The sequence below is a fragment of the Haliotis rubra genome, unplaced genomic scaffold, assembly GCF_003918875.1.
Source record: "Haliotis rubra isolate DU_JTF1 unplaced genomic scaffold, ASM391887v1 Scf573, whole genome shotgun sequence".
Taxonomy (NCBI): Eukaryota; Metazoa; Mollusca; class Gastropoda; order Lepetellida; family Haliotidae; genus Haliotis; species Haliotis rubra.
In genome coordinates this window covers 227,304-250,926 of record NW_025767272.1, presented here as the reverse complement: position 1 = coordinate 250,926, position 23,623 = coordinate 227,304, and the positions used below count along the sequence as shown (strand labels likewise).

Genomic DNA, 23,623 nt, shown 5'->3' with positions numbered 1-23,623 from the left:
ATGTAGCCACTTACTTCAGTCAACTGTTCTCAACTAGATTTTGCAAAATATTCCATACTGTTTAAAGATACTGTTTACACATGAACTGATATGTTGTAAAACAAATTCATAGTGTTGAAAAGATTATTGTCATGAGTTCAAGAAATGATGAAACTCAGTGAAAATTGGTGAGTTTTTAACAAAACTTTACACCACGATGCAGCTGTTCACATGCACAATATTTGCACATGCTTTTCAGCAATTTGATGCATGATCCTCGTGCATTTCATCTGCGTAAGGTTTGCGGTTGATTCCCCCAAGTTAGTGGACAAATTTGTCTTCAATGTAACCATATACATATACACAGAACATATTGTGAGTGCTTTAAGGGAGTCTAAACTTTTGATGGGTAGTATAGAATGTGACTGCAGTGAATCCTATATTAGAGCTGTCCACATCAAGATTAGCCCTGCTGTCAACAGAGATGAAGGATATTTCATCCCCAAGGCCTATCATCACCGACTGAATTAATTTCCAGTAACTTTACTCAAACGTTGTACATTATCTTTGGTGTAATTCACTACTGGCTTTGAAACAATGTCCTTAATCTTCCATGTAAACAACCTATGTACATCATTCTATTCTGGCTGTCAATCGACATCTTGTCTCTTATGTACACAACCTATGTATGTCTTCTAAACTGGCTTCGAATCAACCTAGTTAATCTATCTGTGTTATCAACCTCTTCCATTGTATAAACAATCACATTTTTGCCTCATCCCTCTATTGTATAAACATCTCAAATTACTTGTCATACACCACTTGCTTGACAACAACATTAGAATCTATGTTAAAACATTGCCTGTGCGGAATAAAGAAGTTGCTTACTCATTCATCAGGACATATTTTATTTTGTTATATTTATTCCCAAAATACTTGGCACAGGGGGGTAAAGATCATATTTTAGAATAAACTCCATTATGCAAAACATAGTTTCAGTCTAGGGTTAATCCTTGCAAGCTCAAGCAGCTCCAAGTACTATACTCTGTTTGCTGCAAAATCTTACCGATGAAATACTAAAACAAATATAAATGTGAAAGCAACAAATCGTCTTAAATGGCATGAAGGATAACCAAATTGTTGCTATATTTTACGACATTGCCATGAAGAAGAGGAAAAGTTGTTTAACAAATTATTATGTAAGTGGTGTTTTAATGACCATTGCTAAATACAGCACCATTTAGAAAACTCTTTATGATATGAAAATACTTTACTTACTGAGTAGAACAGTTCCTATCTGTAAACAAGTAGAAAATTGGTTCATAAAACTTAAAATATCAACATTGATCAAGTGATAGCAGTGAATTTAACACCACTTCAAACTGCATTTCTGTTATGTCAGAATGTCACTTATTGTTCAAGGAAGTCAGATGTTCACTACTTTGGTGTGGGGCGATGATCCAGGTTCGAATCCGTAATGGGTACAGTGTGTGAAGACGGGTACTGGTGCTTGTCGTAAGAGGCGACTAACAGAATCGGGGTGGTCAGGCTCGCTGACTTGGTTGACACATGTCATCATAATCTAGTTGCGTAGATCAATGCTCAGGCTGTTGATCACTGGATTGTCTGGCCATGCTTGATTATTAACAGACTGCTGCCATATAGCATCGTTAAACAACACACCAACCAACCAAACCAACCAACAGTGAACTATTCAAAGCTATGTCCACACGGTACAAAATGCTCAAAGGTTAGGTCTAGCCTTTTGCGCAGAGGGTTGTATCAATTCTCTATGGCCTGCCAACTATATGTGTGTTAACTAGCATAATAAATCCCCAAACGGGAAGTTTACATGCTTCGCATGCAACAGCACATGACCGGATGCCTCACGCTCAGTGCCACCTGTTTCCGGAACATTTATTGACTGTCGAGTAAAAGCACATGGCGTGCATGGATGTATCTTGTGTGAGAGAACTAAATAAAACCATTTAACATTGGTAGCAGAGCGTAACCAAAAGTTGGACACAGAAAGCGAAAGTGTGCGTGTAGACAACAGAAAATGGCTACATTCTACAAAATGCCACCGAAGTTTGAAAGTCAAACGTATGACGAATGGAAGACTGAGATAGCAATATGGCGGAGAATTACGGAACTGAAACCCGAGAAGCAGGCCTTAGCGGTAACATTATCATTGTCAGGTAAGGCGAGAGACAAAGCATTAGAAATTCCAGCCAACGATTTAGATAATGAAAATGGAATGGATACACTTCTTAATTCCTTGGATGGTGCATTCTTGAAAGAAAAGAAAGAAAGTGCATATGAAGCCTATTCGAACTTTGAAAATTTCAAGAAATTAGACAGTGTGAATATGACTGAATATATTTTGGAATTCGAACAGAGGTACAACAGGTCAAAAAAGTTTGATATGACTCTATCAGATGCAGTATTAGCATTCAAACTATTGGACAATGCAAATTTAGAAGTAAAAGAAAGACAATTAGCACTGACAGCTTGTGGAGATTTGTCGTTTGCTTCTATGAAGAGTGCCATGAAAAGAATCTTTGGGGGCAGTATGAACCAGAACATAGGAACAGAAGCAATCCAAATTAAACAAGAATCTGCATATTGGACCCAACATAAGTCAGGACAGAGGAATCGAGGTTATGACAAGAAACCCTATGACAGGAACAGTTTAAGCTCAAGTAACTCACAGAATAATGCACCAGCGAGAGGTACAAACCCTATCAATAAGTTTGGAAAACGGTCCCGGTGTGCTGTCTGTCAGAGTACATATCATTGGGTAAAAGACTGTCCAGAGAAGAAAGAATCGGTTCTTCTTACAGAAGAAATTCATCCTGACAGTGTGCCTGAGAATGTTGAACATTGTAACATCACATTGTTTACAAAAGAACAGTACAAGACAGATTTTGAACTTTTTGTGGTAGAATCTCAGGGGTCGGCAATCATTGATACAGCATGCACAAGAACTGTCTGTGGAAAGAAGTGGCTTGAAAGTTACATGTCAGAAATTGACCGCCAAGATAGGGATTTGGTAAAGAAGAAACCGAGTAATAAGGCATTCAAGTTTGGCGATGGAAATATTGTGTATTCTTATCAGACTGTTTCTTTGCCTGCAAGAATTGGAAAAACAACCTGTAATATTGAGACAGAAGTAGTTAAGGTAGACTTGCCCTTACTTCTCAGTAAGTCATCTCTTAAGAAAGCTGGAACCATTCTCGATCTGATGAATGATAGTGCAGTCATGTTTGGACAGCCTGTGGCCTTAGACTTTACATCAAGTGGACACTATTGTGTCAATATCCTAAACAGAAGAGAACAGAGAGAGCCCAGTGAAGAGAGTGTAACAGAAAATGAAGTACTTAAGGTCACCGACTGTATGACAACTGAAGAAAAGAAGAAGACATTAACAAAACTTCATCGCCAGTTTGGACATGCGTCCAGTGATAGACTAAAACAGCTGTTGAAGAGCGCCGGAAGTCAGGATGTAGAGACATTCACTATACTAGAAGAAATCGTCCGAAAGTGTGACATTTGCATGCAGCATAAAAGACCCTGTATAAAACCGATTGTAGGGTTTCCACTGGCGACAGAATATAATGAGACAGTGGCTGTTGACCTACATGAATTAGGACAGGGCATCTGGTACCTCCACATCATAGATGAATTTACACGCTTCACCGCAGGATGTATAACCAGATCGAAGGCAGCTTCAGAATTTGTTGCAAATTTCATTCGATACTGGATTGGAATTCATGGGCCACCACGAAAATTGTACAGTGACAATGGAGGGGAGTTCAATAATTCGGAAGTGAGGGACATGGCAGAAAATTTCAATATCACTGTGAAGACTACTGCAGCTTATAGCCCTTGGAGTAATGGACTATTGGAACAACACAACCAAACACTCACACAGATGTTGCTGAAAGTGAAACGGGAGAATGATTGTGACTGGGAAACTGCAATTGCTTGGGCTTTGATGGCCAAGAACTCTCTGCAGAATGTTCATGGATATAGCCGATGCCAGTTAGTTTTTGGGCAGAATCCCAATTTGCCATCAGTCTTATGCGACAAACCCCCAGCACTTGAAGGAAAGACAATGAGCAAAATAGTTCGATCTCACATCAACGCCCTGCATTCAGCAAGAAAGGCCTTTACAGAGGCAGAAAGTTCAGAAAGGATACGTGGAGCACTTCGGAAACAGATCCGCACATGTGGAGAGACCAAATATGACAGAGGAGATTGAGTTTATTACAAACGTCCTGACCAGATGGAATGGAAAGGACCAGGTGTCGTCATTGGTCAAGATGGAGCAGTTGTCTTTGTTAGACATGGGGGCTCACATGTCAGATTACATCATAGTCGACTGCGGAAATGCTGCCGGAGAATGTTCACAGGACAAAGCAAAATACTGACCAGGAGACTCTGGAAGAGAAGAAGAGACTCTGGAACCAGAAACTGCTGAAGTGGAGGATGAAAATAAAGACTATCATGATTATGAAGAGGAAAAAGACAAACCATGTCAGAGACCAAACATTGGACATGTGATGAAATTCCGTGATGAAAGGACAGGAAATATGTGTATAGCCAAAGTGTTGAGTCGAGCTGGCAAGTCAACAGGTAGAAACAAAGACTGGTACAATATTGAGTATTTGAGCCCAGATGACGTTTCAGGAGCAAGAATATCTGTTGACATTAGTAAGCTGGGTGATTTGGAGCTGGATATTTCTCATGATCATCACCAAGATGCTGACCATGTTGAAGAAGAAGAAAATGTTTGTGTTGTTGACAATGTATCCTTTGATGAAGCTAAAAGGGCTGAACTACAGAATTGGAGAGAGAACAATGTGTTTGTTGAAGTTCAGGATGATGGACAGAAATATATAACAACAAGGTGGATATGCACTCTGAAAGAAAGTTCCAAGAAAATTATTCCCAAAGGTCGTCTGGTTGCCAGAGGATGCGAAGAAATAGAGAACAGAAACCTGCCAAAAGATTCTCCAACATGTTCAACATAATCTTTACGGCTGTTATTAGCCATTATGGCACAACAGAAATGGACCCCATGCTCCATGGACATCAAGACAGCATTCTTACAGGGCTCAGCTTTAACCAGAGATGTTTACCTTCGCAACCCAAGGAAAGCTCAGGTGAAAGGAGTCCTGTGGAAACTACAGAAATGTGTTTATGGCTTGGCAGATGCATCACTGTATTGGTATACCAGGGTCTGTGAAGTTCTGCAGTCTAGTGGGGCAAGAGTATCTAAAGTTGACCCCGCAGTGTTCTATTTCATATCAAATGGAAAACTGCAAGGTGTGCTTGCTAGCCATGTGGACGATTTTGTTTGGGGCGGTACTTTAGAGTTTGAAGAAACTGTCATTGCATCTATTAGAGAGTCATTCAATGTTGGACGAGAAGAACAGAGCACCTTCAAGTATGTCGGCATGAAACTACTCTGTGACAATGAGACTATTCTTCTTCATCAACATGACTACGTGAGAAACCTGACTTGTCTGAACATAGATAAGGATAGAATGTCAAAGAAGGAAGCATTCCTGAGCACGTCTGAACTTGAGATAGCACGACAGAGCAGACCGAACATAGTTTTTGATGCATGCTGCCTGGCTTCGTCAATGAACAAAGCTATGGTGAAAAATATGATGGAAGCCAATAAAGTCATCAGAAAACTGAAAACTGAAAAATGAAGATGTGACCCTGAAGTTCCAACATCTTGGACCCTGTGAATCTCTACGTTTAGTGGTGTTTAGTGATGCTTCTTTGGGCAACTTGCCTGATGGGGCGACACAAGGTGGTCATATCGTCATGCTGCTGGGAGATGACAGCAAGTTTTCCCCTTTGTGTTGGTAATGAAAGAGAATCAGGCGTGTTGTGAGAAGCACGTTAGCGGGTGAAAGACTTGCATTGGCGGATGGAATAGATAACGGAATATTCCTCAGCACCCTCTATTCATAGGTTACAACTGGTGAGACTGACGAAGCAAGACTTCCGATACAGTGCATTGTAGATAACCACTCTCTCTTCGATGCAGTTAAGTCCACAAAGTTTGTGTCTGACAAACGTCTGAGACTTGAGATAAGTGGAATCAAAGAACTCATTGGAAATGATCAAATTACTGGTGTGCATTGGTCTCCTACCAGTGATCAACTTGCAGACTGTTTCACAAAGCATGGAGCCTCATCGCTTCTATTATTGAAAGCGATACATGATGGAACCCTGGACCTAACGACAATAAAACATTCCTAGATACAAGTGAAAGAACTGAACTGTGTCTTAGTCCTGATGTTACTAGCTCTCAGACTGGTTGAAGGCACTTTCAACATTTGAACTTTAAATTTTTTAACCAGTCCATTTTTAATTTCTACTTTTAAAAATTGCAACAAAAAAATTATTTAATACTTCACATGTATATATCAGTGCATAGATATGTTTTTAATTTGTGAATGCTATTACGCCAACTCGACAACTTAAAAAAATATATATTTTTTTAAGGGGAGATTGTTAACTAGCATAATAAATCCCCGAACTGGAAGTTTGCATGCTTCGCATGCAACAGCGCAGGACCGGATGCCTCACGCTCAGCACCACCTGTTTCCGGAACATTTATTGAATGTCGAGTAAAAGCACATGGCGTGCATGGATGTATCTTGTGTGAGAGAACTCAATAAAACCATGTGGACAACTGTTTTTCTGTTTATGTCAAAATAAGTTATAACCAGTCAACTCTGGCACCATGTTCACTATCTCCCCACAAGCAGAACGCAGTATGGAAGAACTTTTCAGTCTCATAATCACATGGTACCATAATAAATAACTTACCTTCAGTATCTTGACCTGCCAGGTTTTTTTTATTGTCTTTAGGTGATACCTCTTCATTATCTGAAAACAAGAAATCATGTAAGTGTTTGTCATGACAGCATATGTCAGACACCATATACCGAAGTATGGGCACGGACCCAGTTGTAGACCGGTCACTATCATGCATGACCTAGTGGGACTTTCATGAGAGACTGCAAGATTTGTGGAGTTACATGTGAGGTTTAACTACAACAGGTTTGACTCTGTTCCTAGTGGTGTGTTTATCCCAACCACATCTCTAAAATCAATAGGTATTCTTTCCTGAAACTGTGAACACACAAAAATCACATCAAATGGAGCCTTGTGCTACTTTGGTTGTTACGAGTATATGTTTTGTACATTTCCATGGCAACCAGTTTGATTTTGACTCAGGTCATAGTGTTGTGCTTTATTCACTACATTCTTCTCAATTACAAATGGTTCCAATAGACTTAGTGTGGATTTTACCACTTGACCATTAGTTTGTATATGGTTGATGGGTGTTGAAGTAGCCCTGTAAAGCTTATGCTCATCACGCCGGAGATCTGGGTCGATTCCCTTCTGGGTACAATGTGTAAGCCAACTTCTGGTGTCTCCCGTCCTGATATTGTTGGAACATTGCTAAAAGCACGTCTGCATTAAACCTCCCTTCCTCTGAGATTTGAAATCATGATAAATCATCCCAACTTTTGAAAGAAAGAGACTCATAGTAATGTCCATGCAGGATACCTGGACACCTGCCAATACGCTAAGAGTACTTGGTATTTTTTCTTGAAACTGCTGCATTTTGCTATTGAGAATAGCTCAATAACTATTCTTGTATGCAGACGGTCAGTTTTAATAGACAGAAATTATAGACAGAAATTCTCTCATCAAGTTGGAATTAAAGTAACCATCAAAACAAAACATCTGCCAATACATAACTCTTGTAAAGAAAGTAGCAGCATGTGAGAAATTCACAATTTATCCATTTTCCAGTAAACATAATCCTTTACATGTGAAAGTAAGTCCTTTGTTATCGAAGTCTATCAGAAAATTTATCATATTTCTTAAAAATGTATTAATATTACATATTTTGCCGTTGATTTGGGTGTCTTGTCAAATACATCTATCAGATGTATCACAAAAATGGTTTCATTGTTACTTTTTGTCGACCACACTTCATTCTGCTACAAGTTACAGTTCATTAATCTCAATTACAAATGGATCCAATAAACTAAGATAGGATTTTATTATTTCACCAATAGTTCGTACATGGTTTATGGGTGATGAGGTAGCCTTGTAAAGCATTCGCTCATCCCTCCGAACACCCGGGTTCAATTCCCTACATGGGTACAATGTGTAAAGCCAATTTCTGGTGTCTCCCACCCTGATATTGTTGGAATATTGCTGAAAGCAACATAAAACCTCCCTCCCTATGAGTTTTGAAATCAGGATAAAGCATCCTAACTTTACGTTGAAAGAAAGAGACTCATTTGATATTCATGTCCAGTCAGGATACCTGGACACAATGAATGTTGAGAAGACACCAACCCACTCCAACTAAATTCCTGTACAGGTTTTATAATCTTTATCTAGCAGGGAAAAATATAGAAAATCCTCACTTCTTCCTTGTAAAATTCAAAGCGAACTATAACTTACCACTGCAAGGATTTACCGGCTGTTCTCCCTCTTGCTGAAGTGATTCTGGTGATCCTGGTGGTCCTGAAACTAGTAATGTATGACTGTTAGACAAGAAAAGAGAGTACTGCCATATGTCTTTGGTGTTTTAATATGACCTTAAATGGAGAGAAACTGTGCCTTTTGTTTTTGTTTAGCTTTTCGCTTTTTTTGACAAAATCATTTGGGGTAGTCTGTTGGCTGGGGTATTCTCTACATGGGTACAATGTGTGAAGCCAATAACTGGTGCCCCGTGCCATGGAATAATGCTTAAAGTGGTGTAAAACTTCACTCACTCACTCACTCACTCACTCACTCACTCACTCACTCACTCACTCACTCACTCACTCACTCACTCACTCACTCACTCACTCACTCACAGTGACAGCCCTGCTTATATAGTTGTAAGGGACAATTCCCCTTTAAACAATATTTGACTTACTGAGACAGAGAAAGAAAGGCAAAGGTACACAACCCATCTCTTGAACACACTATTCAAAGCTCCCTGTGAAGATCTGGGTTAGAATTGGTCTTTAGTAACCAATGATTGTCGTAAGCAGTGACTAACAAGATCGGTTGGTCAGGCTCGCTGACTTGGTTGACACATGTCATCATGCTGTTGATCACTTGATTGTCTGGTCCAGACTTGATTATTTACAGAATGCCACCTTAAAGCTGGAATATTGCTGAGAGCGGCGTTAAACAACCAACCAACCAACCAACCAACTATTCAAAGCTAGGTCTACACTGTTAAAAGATGTTCTAAGGTTAGGTCAAGACCTCAGCCCAGGGAGTTGTACCGATTCTCTGTTGCCTGCCAACTATATGTAGAAAATTGTTTTTCTGTTCATGTAAAATGAAGTTATAACCAGTCAACTCTGGCACCATGTTCACTATCTCCCCACAACCAGCAGCACGGAAGCACTTTTCAGTCTCCAAACCACTTAGTAACATAATAAATAACTTACCTTCAGTATCTTGACCTGCCAGTCTTTTTTCATTGTCTTTAGGTGATACCTCCTCATTTTCTGAAAACAAGAAATCATGTAAGTGTTTGTCATGACAGCATCTGTCAGAGACCATATACCGAAGGATGGGCACGGACCCAGTTGTAGACCGGTCACTGTCATGCATGACCTAGTGGGACTTTCATGATAGACTGCAAGATTTGTGGAGTTACATGTGAGGTTTGACTACAACAAGTTTGACTCTGTTCATAGTTGTTTGTTTATCCAAACCACAATAGGTATTCTTTCATGAAACTGTGAACACACAAAGACGAATTATTAATTCTTTCGAAAAGTTAGTTCATAACATACTTCTTTATGCCATGGCTTAATATCATTATGGCCGATTAGTGAATTTTATGATATTTCATGGAATGTAATACTACTTTGCTTTGCACTGAAAGACACCTTTGGAAAGGCAATGACACCACACCCCATGTGTATGTAGGTTTGAACCAAGGCCTTTAATTTTATTCAAAACTTCATTCATTAGTTTAAATTTCGGTCAGACCAATTTGTTTTTTGTTTTATGGAGGAAAAAATAAATAAATAAAATCACCAAGCAAAGTAATAATTTTTAAACTTATCCTATCTCTCTCCTCTTCTTCTACGACCATGTGTGAAAACGTGCTGTAGGCTAAGTTGAATCAAGTCTTGCTGGCCTCTGACCCGCCCTGACCTCTGGCCCCACTCCGACATCAGCAACTGTCAATCATCTCCGTAAGCGTGTAGCTGGCTCAGATGATCATGTGACTACCTGTGCCTGTCACTCTCTTTCTTGTCGCTACGTCATGTGGACGTGTGTTGTTTTCTCAGTTAGACAATGTTTGATTGTCAAGATGGGAAATAAATGGAATCAAAGTTCTTTTTTAGAAACGCAGACACAGTGAGCAGTGCAACAGCAACATTTCCGCTGCTGATCCACACGCTTTGCGTGTGGATTGTATAGGCTGTTGTAGTTAGTCACATCAGTGTTCTGTTTGTTCATGCTTCAATGATGATGTTTTTTCTGAATATTGACGGGTTGCATCTAGTCGTAGATTTTTAAGAGGTGATCTCAAGACTCCTACTTGAGCGAGTATCTCCGTCGTCTCTTTTGTCATCAAACTTCTAATCCCGTCTCCAGACAAGTTTTATCTGCTCCGAGAGTGGTACCCAGTGCTAATAACTTCTGTAGCACAGTCTCGGCCTTTTACCTTGGCAGGTGGTTGTTTCCAGTGCACCGCTTTGGTTGAGTGCTCCACCACCCCTCTGCTATGGTGGGTTCGATTGGAGAAACCGTTCACTCTCATGTGGCGAGTGCAGTCAGTTCGGCGCTTTCAACCACAGGGATCAGTTCGGCACTTCAACCTATACGTGACATCAGCCATGACGGTAGCATCCAGTGCGGTGCTTTCAACATCTTTCCCGTACCTTGAAGGCACATTCGATTGGATCAACACTTCAACCCAGTGTGCCTTTTCGATTGGATCGGCGCTTCGGGCCATTGTTCTGTTTTCGATTGGGGCAACGATTCAACTTAGTGAACTGTTGTTAGGTTGGAACACCTTTCAGTCCAGTACACCTTTACTGTATGGTACGACATTTAAGACGAATGCACCGGTCCTGATTGACTCAGCTCTTTAAAACCTGATCACTTGACACAACGGCATCACAGTACCGAACCAGATCACCTAATCGATCCTGATCTCTGCACCATACCAGATCGCCGCTCCAACAGTATTCGCCAATCGGACAGTGTTTGCTGGACTGTCAGCTTTCTCCGAATCATCTGGTTCCCTCTATGCGCATACTGTCATCATGGTTTGTTTACTTTGTCTACTGCAGTTCTACTTTACAGTTTTAACCGGTGCTCAGCTTGGCTTCGGGATTACACTTCCTGCTTCTATGGTGTTTGTGAACAGACAGAGCGTTCACACCAGTACGCCTCTCTCTTGTGTATCAACGCTTCCATCCAGTGTGACACTTTCTTATGTATCAACGCTTCCATCCAGTGTGACACTTTCTTATGTATCAGCGCTTCCATCCAGAGCGCCGCTTCACTTCCACTTCAAGACGCTCTCTTATGTATCAAGGGGCGGTGGGGTAGCCTAGTGGTTGAAGCGTTGGCTCATCACGCCGAAGACCCGGGTTCGAATCCCCGCATGGGTGCAGCACTTTCTTAGGTGTCAACGCTTTCATCCAGTACGGCGCTTCCAGTTAGTGCATCGTTTCGGTTGGTTGCACAGAGGTAGTAGTTATGCCAGTAGCGCAGGCCTCTACATTACGGCGGTGATTAATGATCTCGGATTCTTAAGATTCCTCCATCATCTACCATCCGATCTTCACCTTTTATGAATGATTCGATTCATCGAATCTATCTGCCCTTCGACGTAGATATCAGCTCTACAACCACCCGGTTTGACATATTTGTCCAGACACTTGACGATGATGTGAAAGGAAGGGTGTTGAGGCTTGCGAAACAGACCACGACTACACCCAGTGATACACCACACAGCTGCTACGAGTAGTCTGTATATAGTAACAAGACTCAGTGAAGCATCGTACAATATTCCTGAATATCAAGCTGGTCTATTTATGCACAGTTTCTGCATGTGGTACCAGCAGTGATGTTTGGTCAAGTAGCTAGCATCACTTTACCCAGATTTTATGGGTTGGGACTCGCCTGGTTGATTGAAATCCGTGTTGTCCGAGTTTTTGTCGTTATGGCATTGTCGGTAGCATTTGCAATGGCGGACTACTGTTTGTTTACCGGAGACTTTTGATGATACATCGATTAAGGAGTACCTGACAGACTTGGTCCCACGAAGCGGATACCTATCCCAACCTTTAATTGCCAGTGATGATGAAGGGTGCCATTCCCGGTAGGGTGATTATGTTGAGTTTGTCAGTCAGCGGGGAGATACAGTTTGCCGAGGGTGCCAGACAGAATCGCCCAGACGCTTTTACTTTGTCTGGGTTTACTCAGTTTTTTAGCTGAAGGCCTCAGTTCAGAGGTCACTGCAGCTATGTCCGGACTGTCCGTAGGCATCGATGTTACTACCTTCGCCTCCTTATCGAATGTGTCTGGAGTCATTGGTCTTTTTTACCTCTGCCATTCCATCAATTTTATCTTTATCTTTTATCAACTTTCTCACTCCATCTGGCGGACCAACACTTCACTTGGCGAATTATACGTTCCTACAATCACTATTTATATGGCCTTCATCACTCTGTGTACAATGTGTACGTTCCTGACATCTCCATGCCACGAACCTCCTACATTCAGCACTTCTTCAGTGCTGTCATGGTAGCTTGGCTACTCAAATGTACGGCTCTCATGAGACTCGAGCGCTTGCCTCCACCATGGCTCTTCACAGAAATTGTTCCCTGCAGTCCATCATGGAGGGCTGTTTTTGGCGATCTGATACGGTGTTTGCTTCACACTACCTGAGGGACCTATCGGTTACAGACGTGGAAGGTCTACATCAATTCGGCCCCTTGGTTCTGGCGCAGCAATTGTCATCGGCCCATGTTCGCAGATAAAGCAATCCTTCCTTGGTCGGTTTTGCTCTGTACCTAATATAAGATATCGATGTAATCCATATCTTGGTACTTTTTTCTCTTAGGCTTAGATCATTCTCACCTATGAGAATAGGCGTGTCTGGACTGGGGAGATTGGTACTGAGTATATACAATGGGGGTTCTGGATCACTTTCAAGCAAACTGGCCTCTGCAAAGCCTTATTTGGTAAATAAGGCTTTTTGTCGGAAGGCTTTTGTCCCAACCCTTAGCTCTTGCTACCATTTCCCCTACTATGAAAAGTTTGGGCCGATAAGCGGTTCTGGATCACTTTCAACCAAAGCCTCTGCAAAGCCTTATTTCACAAGTAAGGCTTTGGTCGGACCCTTAGCTCTTGCTGCCATTACCCCTACTACAAAAGTTGGGGGACCTCCTAGCCGCGCCGGGGGCATGGCTGGAGTGTGTTGGTATCCTGGGATTGCATGGGCTGTGTCTAACGTGCCGCTATGGCACTATGCCATGTTTACCTCGATGAAACAGTTTAATGTGAATGCGCCTATGATCTCTTTGGTGTTTGTAATAAAGGCTTGCGGGCTTTTTCACCCTTGTTCTATGTACTTTTTTTTCATCCTCGCTGATAGTAGACTTACGAGACTTGGATCGAATCTCTTGTTTCATTTTGTTATATTTTGTGAGTTCAGAGAGGATTGAACTAAACTCCTCCTCTGAGATCTTACTGTCAGTGAGTGCCGTAGAAATCGCTCACTTACTGTGTTCAGCTTTGCTTCAGCCAGAATCCTGATCTGGTGGTGTTTCAATGCCTTACGATGCAGTCTGCGTGATGCTAACTTAAGCGCCAACCCTAACACCCCTGCCACCCCAGCTGTTATTTCAATGCCTAGCACTATAGGTGCAGCCACGATGGTAGCTAACAACCCAACACCTGCAGCACCTAGTCCCATGCTGGTTGTCATAAGGGCAGTGTCAGCCCGTCCACGATATTGCAAGCTCTATGGTACTTTTACATAGTGCTTTCACGTGTGTCGGCGGTCTTGTTCTAGTTGGCGTTTCACATCACATAACTGCCTCAAGCGGAACCGACTCACGGTTTCCAGGGTTTTAAACGTCCTCTACGACTGGGTACAGACCCATCCTGTGTGCCTATAATATATCTGGGAAAATATTTTTAATTGGGTATCTATTTTCCAACTAGTTCAGGGATATATTTCAATCCCGTGATGTATTTTAATTGGGGTTTATTTAACCTTTGATTAATGTATTTAAAGCCGATAATACTTAGATTAAGCGTGCGTGTAAAAGCGGGGTCTTATCTCTCACGTTCTTCAAAGAGATAAACCCCCTCAATACTGGTATAGGGTATTTTCCCGATACCTTAACAATCTGACAACGTTGGTTACTAGCCCTATCGTTCCACCGTATCGTTATATCATCTATAATGTTAAGATGCTCAGGATACTGAGGGCATCTCGAGATAGGCGTCTAGAATGAATGTGTAGTTTCGAGATATTTCTAAAGACCTCTTGGTGATCAAGTAATTTGAGCCCTATCTTCGCCTTCTCCCTGGAAGTTAACATGTTACCCGAGTGGTCTGGTATTGGTGTGATATATATATTAGGTGTTGGAAATACAAATCCCTCGAACTCTGGGTCTGGGGTTCGGAACGAAACGATCCTATAATTATGCCATTGTTCTTAAGCTCGGAGACAGTACCATCTTGTCTCAAGGTGATATAAGGTGCAGTGATGGTTAAGTTGAGTAACCATTCAGGCTCTTTAAAATCTGATAACGACACCGCCTGTACCGTTGTCTTTGAAGTGCAGGATGTATAAGGTGTCTTGCTCACCAAGCTGATCAAACCCCTCCGTGTCCCCTAGGTCGTTAAAGCGTGGTGTTGGGGCGATGACTGGTCATTGCTATAATACTATTACGAGATAATTTCCAACTGGTTTCTGATAATAGTTCAGGGGTGCACTTCATCCCCATAAAGTGTATGTTGTCGGGTAGGAATATATTGGCTAGTGATATCCTGTTTTCCACAACCACTGTGACTCCTGCAGACTGGTTTGGAGTCGGCACCCACCATGCGTAAACTGTGCAAACGTGATACTGGTGTCGTTTCACCCACCGAGTTTGATCCCCACGATCTCGACATTATTCCCGATGGTTCCCCTAGGTAGACTTTGATGATCAGTGTTGAGTTAAGCGGTAGACTCTCCAGTATCCTGGCCACGCCTTCGAATTCAGACACCAACCGCAATGTCGCGTCTTGCTCTCGGTTTACTTTCGATAGCATATGGGCGCCATACTTGCGACTGGGCTGATGATTACGCTCGTCTCTGAGCGGGGCGTAAACCCACGAGCAGGGTTCCGTTGTTCCGCGACTTTGTTTAGGTGGTTGTCTTTGTTATCCGTGAACCGCGTAGGGAGCCGAGCCTAATATTGAGAAACCAGTCGTCTTTATCTGGTAACAACACCCACTTGTCTTCATCGGTGAAGGCGAGCATATATGGTTTGTTTGGGCGACGGTAGTGCTCTCAACATCGTCTAAGTCGAACAGTTTACCCCGAGCGATGGGTATATTACCCATTTATCATCACCGGTGGTGACTAGGGTGTACCAGTGTTGACTACGCTCTTGAGGTATCTACTATATCACCTAGGGCTCCACGGAGGGACTTCAACGCGTTTGTAAATGTTGTTTTCAGTTGCAAAGGCGTACAATTTACCATCTACTCGGGGCGTCGAAACAGCGTGTGTCCCGAGTCGGAGATCCCCATTTGGCGCATTTTTCACCCGGGCCCTTGTCGCTGGTCATTTTATGTGAAGCGTTAAGCTGAGGTATCCTATATTCAGGGGATTATGATTTATATCTAACACCGATATTATCAGCTCAGGTATGTTGCCCTGAGTCAACCTCTTATACTGCAGCGGTGAAAGCGACTTCGGTTCTACCGTCGTTGTATTTCTCCGTTTTCACCCGGCACGGCTCTCAGTATAGTGGAAGGGTGACCCCTTGAATGTTATGCGTTGTGCTCACCTGACCTAGATGAATGTACAGCTCTCCGATGCGGTACTAGGTCGGGTAACCGTTGCCTGTGACGGTTGTTGTTGGTTTTATCTGCGTCAGGTGACATACCGAATGTCTTCGCCAATGGCGGCCGAGCCTCAAGGAGTTTCTTCCGTTGTTGATTAACACCACTGTGCCGTTTGAGTCGTTCATCTTGAGTTGGCTCCCAGGGGTTTGAAGACCTCATCGGCTTAGCGAGCACTGCGCTGTAGTAGCCGTCAGTTATCTGGCTGCGAGTTCCACTAACGAACAGCTTATTGTTGCTGGCGTTGATGTTAGTCCATTGCGGTAGGTAGGTGATATCGCATGAAGTCGCGACTTCGAGTTGACAGGGCGTATTATCGATCGGCGTCGTCAGCTGAATAGCCTCACCGCTTCGTTATTCCTGGAAGTGTTATGTACATGTTAGAGTATATATGCTCATTATATAATAGTTTTAAAATGTATTCCCAAGGAGGAGCATCCTCGTACTCCCCCTGGAGTGTTTTACCCTAAACTGGGCATAGATTTCTCACCCATGAAGATCGCGGTTGCTGATGGGATGTATTTCAGCGCCCAGCTTTTAGATGTGTTCAGCCTGTATAAATTTTCGGTGACTAACGCTAAGGTAGTTCATGCTTGGTTCAACAACCCGATGCAGTTCTGGCAGAATCAAGTCAACTTAGCCGTGTAGTGTGCTACAAGCGAGGTGTGGTGTGACATTGACCGACACTTTCGGCGTGGACGCTGAGTCAGTCTGTGTTCAAGTTCCGTGTACTACCAGGTCAGGCGTATCCTTAAAGAAATCAGCGTCCGGCTCCCACAGGACAATGCATGGAACCCATTAAACAACAAATTACGATAGGCGGGCCTACGAGCGTATTTGCAACGAATTCGAACTAAACCCGAGAAGGCAGTTGGCGTTTGCGGGGCGAACCGCGGGTTGGGTATCCCCATCGTTCACCAAATGCCCTTGTGGAAGCCAGCAAACTGCTGGTGAAAGATTGGGGATACAAGTCGTATCATCTCTTCACAACCAGCGAGTGGGATGACCGTTACATGGCTTTCAATGCCAACAAAGTTACAGAGTCTGGAGGTTTGATCAGGGAGGGGCAGCGGATGACTGGAAAAAGTTTATGTTGGACCGTCGAAAGGTTTACTTCGTGCGGCACTGAACAGCTTAAACGACTTCGATTCGAGCGTACGTGTGGGCGGTGTTGGGTGCGCAGACGCAAACGCGTTCCAGTATTATCGGTAAAGGGGACTGCTACGGCGGCTCAGAAACAGTTAGAGTTGTCCAGCGTAGAGGATGCTATCAATGCTCCAGTTGATCTCCCGAGTGCCATCAAAGCGCTACCAAGGCGTGTTGGAATATGCCAGGTCGAAAAGTCGACTACGTCTTCGATGTGGGGCTGTACATGGCTCCGAGTGATATGCAACTGAGGGTAAAAAAAGTAGTGGGCTACAACAACGAAATAGTTGTAGCCACAGCGGACAAAAGTTGGGCATCAACCTCGATGTCAACGTCCCCGTCCACCACCCACCACGGTGAAAGCGGGTATAGTAAGCCACCCGGGCCTAGGGTTCAACCAACGCCCCCTGTGGGGTGGCCCCACAACCTGAACACGTTCAATCAGCAGCATCGATCGTAAAACAGCCCTGGTGGTTGGTGGGGTAGCTTTGGGGCTTATTTGGTTAAAAATTTCTTAGCCTTCGTACACCAAACCCACCATGGCGACAATGGCTGCCCACAGGTTTTGACTAAGCCCGTGGCAGTTTAGCCAGAGCACCCAGCAGCCACGAGGCGATGCTACCCAGGATGCGGGTAGGGCTTGGCAACCTTACCAGCCAGTTTAGCCAGGGCCTCCCAGAGTTTTATCCACTCTTTGACACCCCCACCACTTGGTGCAGGCGTGGGTGTACCCCCACCGCCGCCGGCGAAGCGTCAATGACACCACCAGGGTTGATATGATGAAGCCCAATGCAGTCAGAATGCTGGCGATGGTGATGCCTTGCTCGGAACAGGATCGAATCCTGTCAGCTAAGCGTGGTGTCTTCATTTAGGACTCGATCGATGGTTTCCACGTACTCTACTGATCTGTGATCGGGCGCTTCGGTTAGAGGAAGCCAGTTCAACGAGTCCGTCTCTCGTCTTCAAGTTTTATTCTCTCCTCGATCGGCGTTTCATATCACCATCAGCTTGGTGAGTTTTATTTTCTCATGGCGATATTGCTCATCGATTTCATTAAGTTTCCCCATGTTGTTCCGCGAGTTCTCCGGCGTACATGTTTCAAGGCTTCGTCTAGGCCTGCGCCAGTTCCCTCAGGGGAAATTGAGACCCGGCAAGGAGTTTGTCATGATGCGTGGTCAATAGTTTCGATACTGTCCGGCGTTTCTTTAGCATCCCCAGTATTGGCCCTGGCTGCTTGCAGATCTTGGGCGACCTTTGGGAAAGCTTTGACCGCGCGCCGCCGTAATCTATGAAGCCTAGTTCATCGCGGATCAGCTGACCCCATGGCGACTGGTGAGTGTTGACAAAGCAAAGCGGTTCTCTCGATGCGCTTATTCATGAGATCGATCTCGGGTAAGCCTTCAATGCGCTGGCGTGCCCTTATTATCGACTGTAAACTTGGAATAGTCCCTTCCCAGCGGCTTGATGTTGTCTCTATTTTCAACTGCGTTGTAATAATCGTTGACAGCTGGCTGTATAAGTTCAGTACTTAAGGGGTAGTGAATGAAGTCTCCTGCTCGTCGAATGCCTGGGCACTATCATCCCACATATCATCCATAGGTATGTCCTCGGCCATTATTTAGTATTAAAATATATTTCATTTATATAACAATATGCGGTGAAAACTAGATCCTTTTAGAAGATCAAAGAGAGCCACTAGGTGCCAGAGCGTCGCCAGTCGGTGACCATCACCAACAATCCCAGCAAGATAGACCAGAACCAAACTCTGCTGGTTAGATTCCCAAACCTTGGCGAGAATGACCTCATTGTACCAGGCGCGGTTCGACTGGCGTTCAACCTCGCGCTGACCTCCACCAGCGACAAGCGTGAGCTAGTGCGGAGCGTGGGTCGAGCCATCATCAAGAAAACCACCATCAAGATCAGCGGTAACGAGGTGCTGAGCATCGGCGACAGCGGCGTGTTTCACTGCTACGGGGATCTCTGGAAGCGAGGAGAAGCGTGTCAATGGCGTGTACCAGGGTATCAGCAAATCGACTAAAAGGTGGCATAGGGTATGCCTTCCGCAAGACCAGCTAGACAAGATCACGCGGACGGTGAAAGGCCATCATCTCAAGCGTCACGGGGAACCGGTTTCTGCGTGCGCTTCGACTTCGAGTTGCTCTCGGGGGACGCAGCGCCGTTTTACCAGGCAGCTGGGTGATAGAAGCTTGAATCTGAGCTAACGTTTAACGACTACAGCAAAGTAGTGCGTCGCCCGAGCGGTGATGAGGCCAGTTTCGCTATAGACAACATCTCTCTGGAGTTCGACATGGTCACTAGCCGGAGCTGGCCAGGCAGGTTGAAGCCAGTACTCTGGGAAGATGGCCATCCTGTGCGATGGCGTGCTGAGGCATAGATCAGTCGTCGCGAGATAAGAAGCGACACTGTGTGGAATATCAACCTGAGCGTGCGGCGCGATCGATGAAAGGCATCCTGGTGCGTCCCCGTGGAGGATTCGACGACCGTTCGGGAGGACAGCGAAGTTTTCAACCCGAGATTGAAAAGGTGGAAGTGACCATCGGGCGTGCCCAACCAGCTGTTCAGTCATGGTATGAGGCCATACCAGCAGTGGGATGAGATAAAAAAGCTACCGAGCAAACAACATTACATAACCAAGGACCTGGACCTATCCTCCGTGAAGATCGGTGAATACCTGACCACCAAGTATGCCCTATGGTTGGACATGCGATCCACAGATGACGATAAACTGCACGGTAGCGGCCGTCGCATAGACAATGGCAGCGAGGGATAACAATCAGATTACCAAGAAGGCTCAACCGGCTGGTAAGTTGAAATTATATCTATGCGTTATTATGGATAGCGCAACTTAATATAGACAATGGGAGATTCGTGCAGGCCATCTACTGATTTGCCTGCCGGCAAGCCATCACTGCCTGCCAGCAAGCTATTGCTACCCCGCGACCCACACTGCGCCATAGTGTGCGGGCAGACGGGCTGTGGGAAGACCGTTTTCGTGTTGGATATGTTGGAGGGGTACTACAGGGATGTGTTTGATAACATCGTTATCATGTGCCCTACTCTGAGCATGAATAAAGCGTACGGAAAGACCTTGGGTGATGACGGACCGGACGTACACAAAGTCGACCGGGAACACCGCCTACAGGACTGGTTGAAACTCTTCACGAGAAATTTAAAGGGGAGTCTACACTGTTCATACTGGGCGACTGCAGCTAATCAGCGAGATAACAAAAAGAGAGACATGCTATCGTACCTGGCCTTCTCCGGCCGACCGCGCCAAATCACAGCGTATGGGTACTAACGCAGAAGTTCAACTTCGGTGTTGAAAGACCTCAGGGAGCGAAGGCGATGGGTGGCCTTATTTCACTGCAAGGACAGGGATTACGTTCGAGGTGTTTGAGAGAACGATGTGATGAGCAAATTAGAGCGGGGAGCGGGTGAAGAAACAGCTTCGCTGAAACTAAACATGCTAAGCTCGTGCTCAAGACCGACCAACCAGTAGCATATAGGGTGTTTTTAGCTTAGCAATGCTTAGCAATGCTTAGCAATGCTTAGCTTAAAAGCTTAGCATTTAGTTATAGCTATGGTATTTGAAGTGTTAGTCGTGTGCAACTTAACCTTCATTTCCTGTGTTTTGCCTGCATCGGGTATTATATAGTTAAAACTAAAACTTACTTGTTACATTATAAGATGGAGTGTGAGGAATTGCTCGAACAATTGTTGGTACCCCAATCACCACAGGTGGATGATGACAAGCGAGAAAAACTGGTGGCGTTGGCTGTTGGTGGCAAAGCCAAACATTACTTTGGGGAATTACACTCGGATAAAATTCACAAAATGACAGCCCGAAGAAATCGATAAGCTGTGCGCTAGATCTGAGTCCCGCTCGGAGCAGAGATGACAAAGACAATAGGATCGGCTATGACCCAGATATACACTGGTATTGCGGCATACTTCCTTCCCATCCCCCAGGCCGGCTTTACCTGTGGGAAGACCTTGAGAAAGACCCTTTTATCGAACACGCCTTGAGCTCTATTAGCTGCGAGCTGTACCACAAATATGGTATGTTGTTAGCCCGGTGGCGGCGGCAATTATCCGCGACAAAGCATTGTCAATTTGAGAGGAAAAATAATAATAATAGTATAGATGGATGCACAGGAGACACCACACCTGGAGGAAACCCCCACGTTGGGGAAACCCCAACAACTGGAGGAGACCCCACAACTGGCGGAAACCCCAAAGTTGGGGGAAACAGTAACCAGGCAGAAGAATCCTAAGAGAGTAGCTGCTGGTAAAAAACGGTGGTGTAACCAACATAAAATTATCAGGGTGACTCACCCGGAGCGTCTCTTGTTAGTTGTATGCGCAACTGCTGCCGTGGCTATCTCGTGGTTATATACACGACACAGGAAGGGAAACCCACACAGGAATCCTAAGGATTCCGGGGAGGGAGACCCTCTCCCCCAATTAGAGGTCGACCCGCATATCATGTTATAATTTAATATTTTATATCATATACATAATGTCTGAGGGGAAAACGTTAGTCAGCGGCGCATACCACGCCACAGTGGTCGCCAGTCTAGCCGTAGGATACGCTTTCGGTTGACCAAAATGGTGCTTAAACAACCGACTATCAAGCTAGATTTCAACCTGCAGGATATGGGTATGCTCATAATGAACCTTGGTATGGCAATGGCTACAAAGACATCCTAGTAAAACAAGGGATACTACCTGAAAATATTATGAAGTAAATATAGGATGGCCACGATAGCTATGATGGTCGGTTGGGGCGTTAGTGAATGCCCTGGCATTTTCGAGGAGTAATTTCCTCTTCGAAACTACGAGAGTCACCGCGGCTGAAATACAGGAAGAAAGAAAAGCCATAATCTCGCTATTGAGAAATTACAGGCTGCCCAATCCGAGTGCGCTAAAAAGCGCCTCCAGAGGATCGATTACATTAACGAACAACTCAGGCGTGAAAACCATGCCGTTCAAACATTCCACGATGTTGACGGCGCAGCGAAAGAATACTACTTACTAACTGGTAGCGGTTGCAACCACTCAATAAACCCACACTCGCTCAGTACTACACACCATCAAAGGGGCAAATGGACCGTGAACTGGGCTTCATAAGCGCTGGGTATAGCAGCGACTGCATTGGTTCTTGAAACAATTAGACTAAATACCCATATAAGTATGCTAAACATGAGACCTGCTCCATACCGATGCGAATACATACTTATGGGGAAGACCGAGGCCTGTGGTAGGAAATGCAGGACTCAGGGGTACTGTTGTTTCCACATGGGAAGCCCTAACTACGTGTGTTCTGTGTGCGGTATAGGGGTTAAAGGGCACTACTGTCTATGTAAAGCTCACGGGGGCGAGCGTGGTCAGACATCACCTCATCTCTGAGAATAAAAGCCCTACATAAAAGAACGTGGCGACTTCTCAAGATAGATCCCAATTAGAGATTATACACACATACGCTATGTTTGTGGAAATTGAGCCAGGGAAGGTTGCCTGAGAAGCTGGCAGATGGATGTGGGGAAAAGTATAGATATCAGTGTCCTCAAACCCATGATTATTAGTGAAGTATATAAGGGGTGCTCGTTTACAATCATGGTAAAAGTAGGGTTTGATGTGCCATGGGCTGGGCACACTTGGAATTACTTTGATGGTGGGCGAGTAGATGTGCATGGGGATATAGATATACTTGTTGGGGACTCGTTGCAAGTAATACAAAACACCCTACTATGCTGCGCATATTCGGGTGGAGTTGAGGGAATAATCGATAAGGTGTATCTTGATTTTTACCTTTACTGTGACCCAATTAGACATTGGTTCTCTTAGGTGTGCGCAACTATGGCGACTATCTGCGAGCTCAAACAAATCGCCAAGACAGAGAGGCGTGATCGGGTATTCTCGCATCGAAAACCAGCATTGTTGAGATTACTAGGTTTAGAAGCCCCTCCTACGGTAAAAAGAATTAAAAGCTCAAGCAAAACAGCTTGGATTCACGGGTTATTCAAACCTGGGGAGAGCGGGTTAATCGCATTGTTATCACATGCCCCCGTAGCAAAACCTCCCACTGTAAAACAATTGAAAACCGAGGCACGTGATTTGGGGTTAGGGGGATATTCCCGAATGAGGAAACCACAGCTTGTAGAACTATTACGACAGAATAGAGCTGTCGACCTACAGTTCGTACCCACTGAGCGCGCTGTAGGCAACTATTTGAGAGGCTGGCGTATGCATGTTGATAGGAACATTGACATTACAGACCTCAAGCCTCTGATAGCTGATAAGGTCAACCAGGAACTAGCCAGTC

At 44.3% G+C, this 23,623-nt stretch overlaps 3 protein-coding genes across 8 annotated transcripts in view; 1 reads left to right on the top strand and 2 right to left on the bottom strand.

The window, feature by feature from the left end:
- LOC124254501 (NAD(P)H-hydrate epimerase-like) overlaps positions 1-23,623 on the top strand; it is a 391,625-nt gene that overhangs the window by 307,746 nt on the left and 60,256 nt on the right. The window lies entirely within an intron of this gene.
- LOC124254500 overlaps positions 1-23,623 on the bottom strand; it is a 110,856-nt gene that overhangs the window by 66,120 nt on the left and 21,113 nt on the right. The gene's annotated exons all lie outside the window — the stretch shown is intronic.
- LOC124254499 overlaps positions 1-23,623 on the bottom strand; it is a 33,061-nt gene that overhangs the window by 3,573 nt on the left and 5,865 nt on the right. The window contains exons 2-5 of one of the 2 annotated variants that reach the window (XM_046688308.1): positions 9,480-9,539; positions 8,494-8,562; positions 6,835-6,894; positions 1,258-1,276 (exon numbers count right to left, since the gene is read on the bottom strand). In XM_046688308.1, coding sequence (XP_046544264.1) covers positions 1,258-1,276; positions 6,835-6,894; positions 8,494-8,562; positions 9,480-9,539 — 208 coding nt within the window. The remainder of the gene's footprint in view (positions 1-1,257; positions 1,277-6,834; positions 6,895-8,493; positions 8,563-9,479; positions 9,540-23,623) is intronic. The other variant, XM_046688309.1, reaches the window with a different exon arrangement.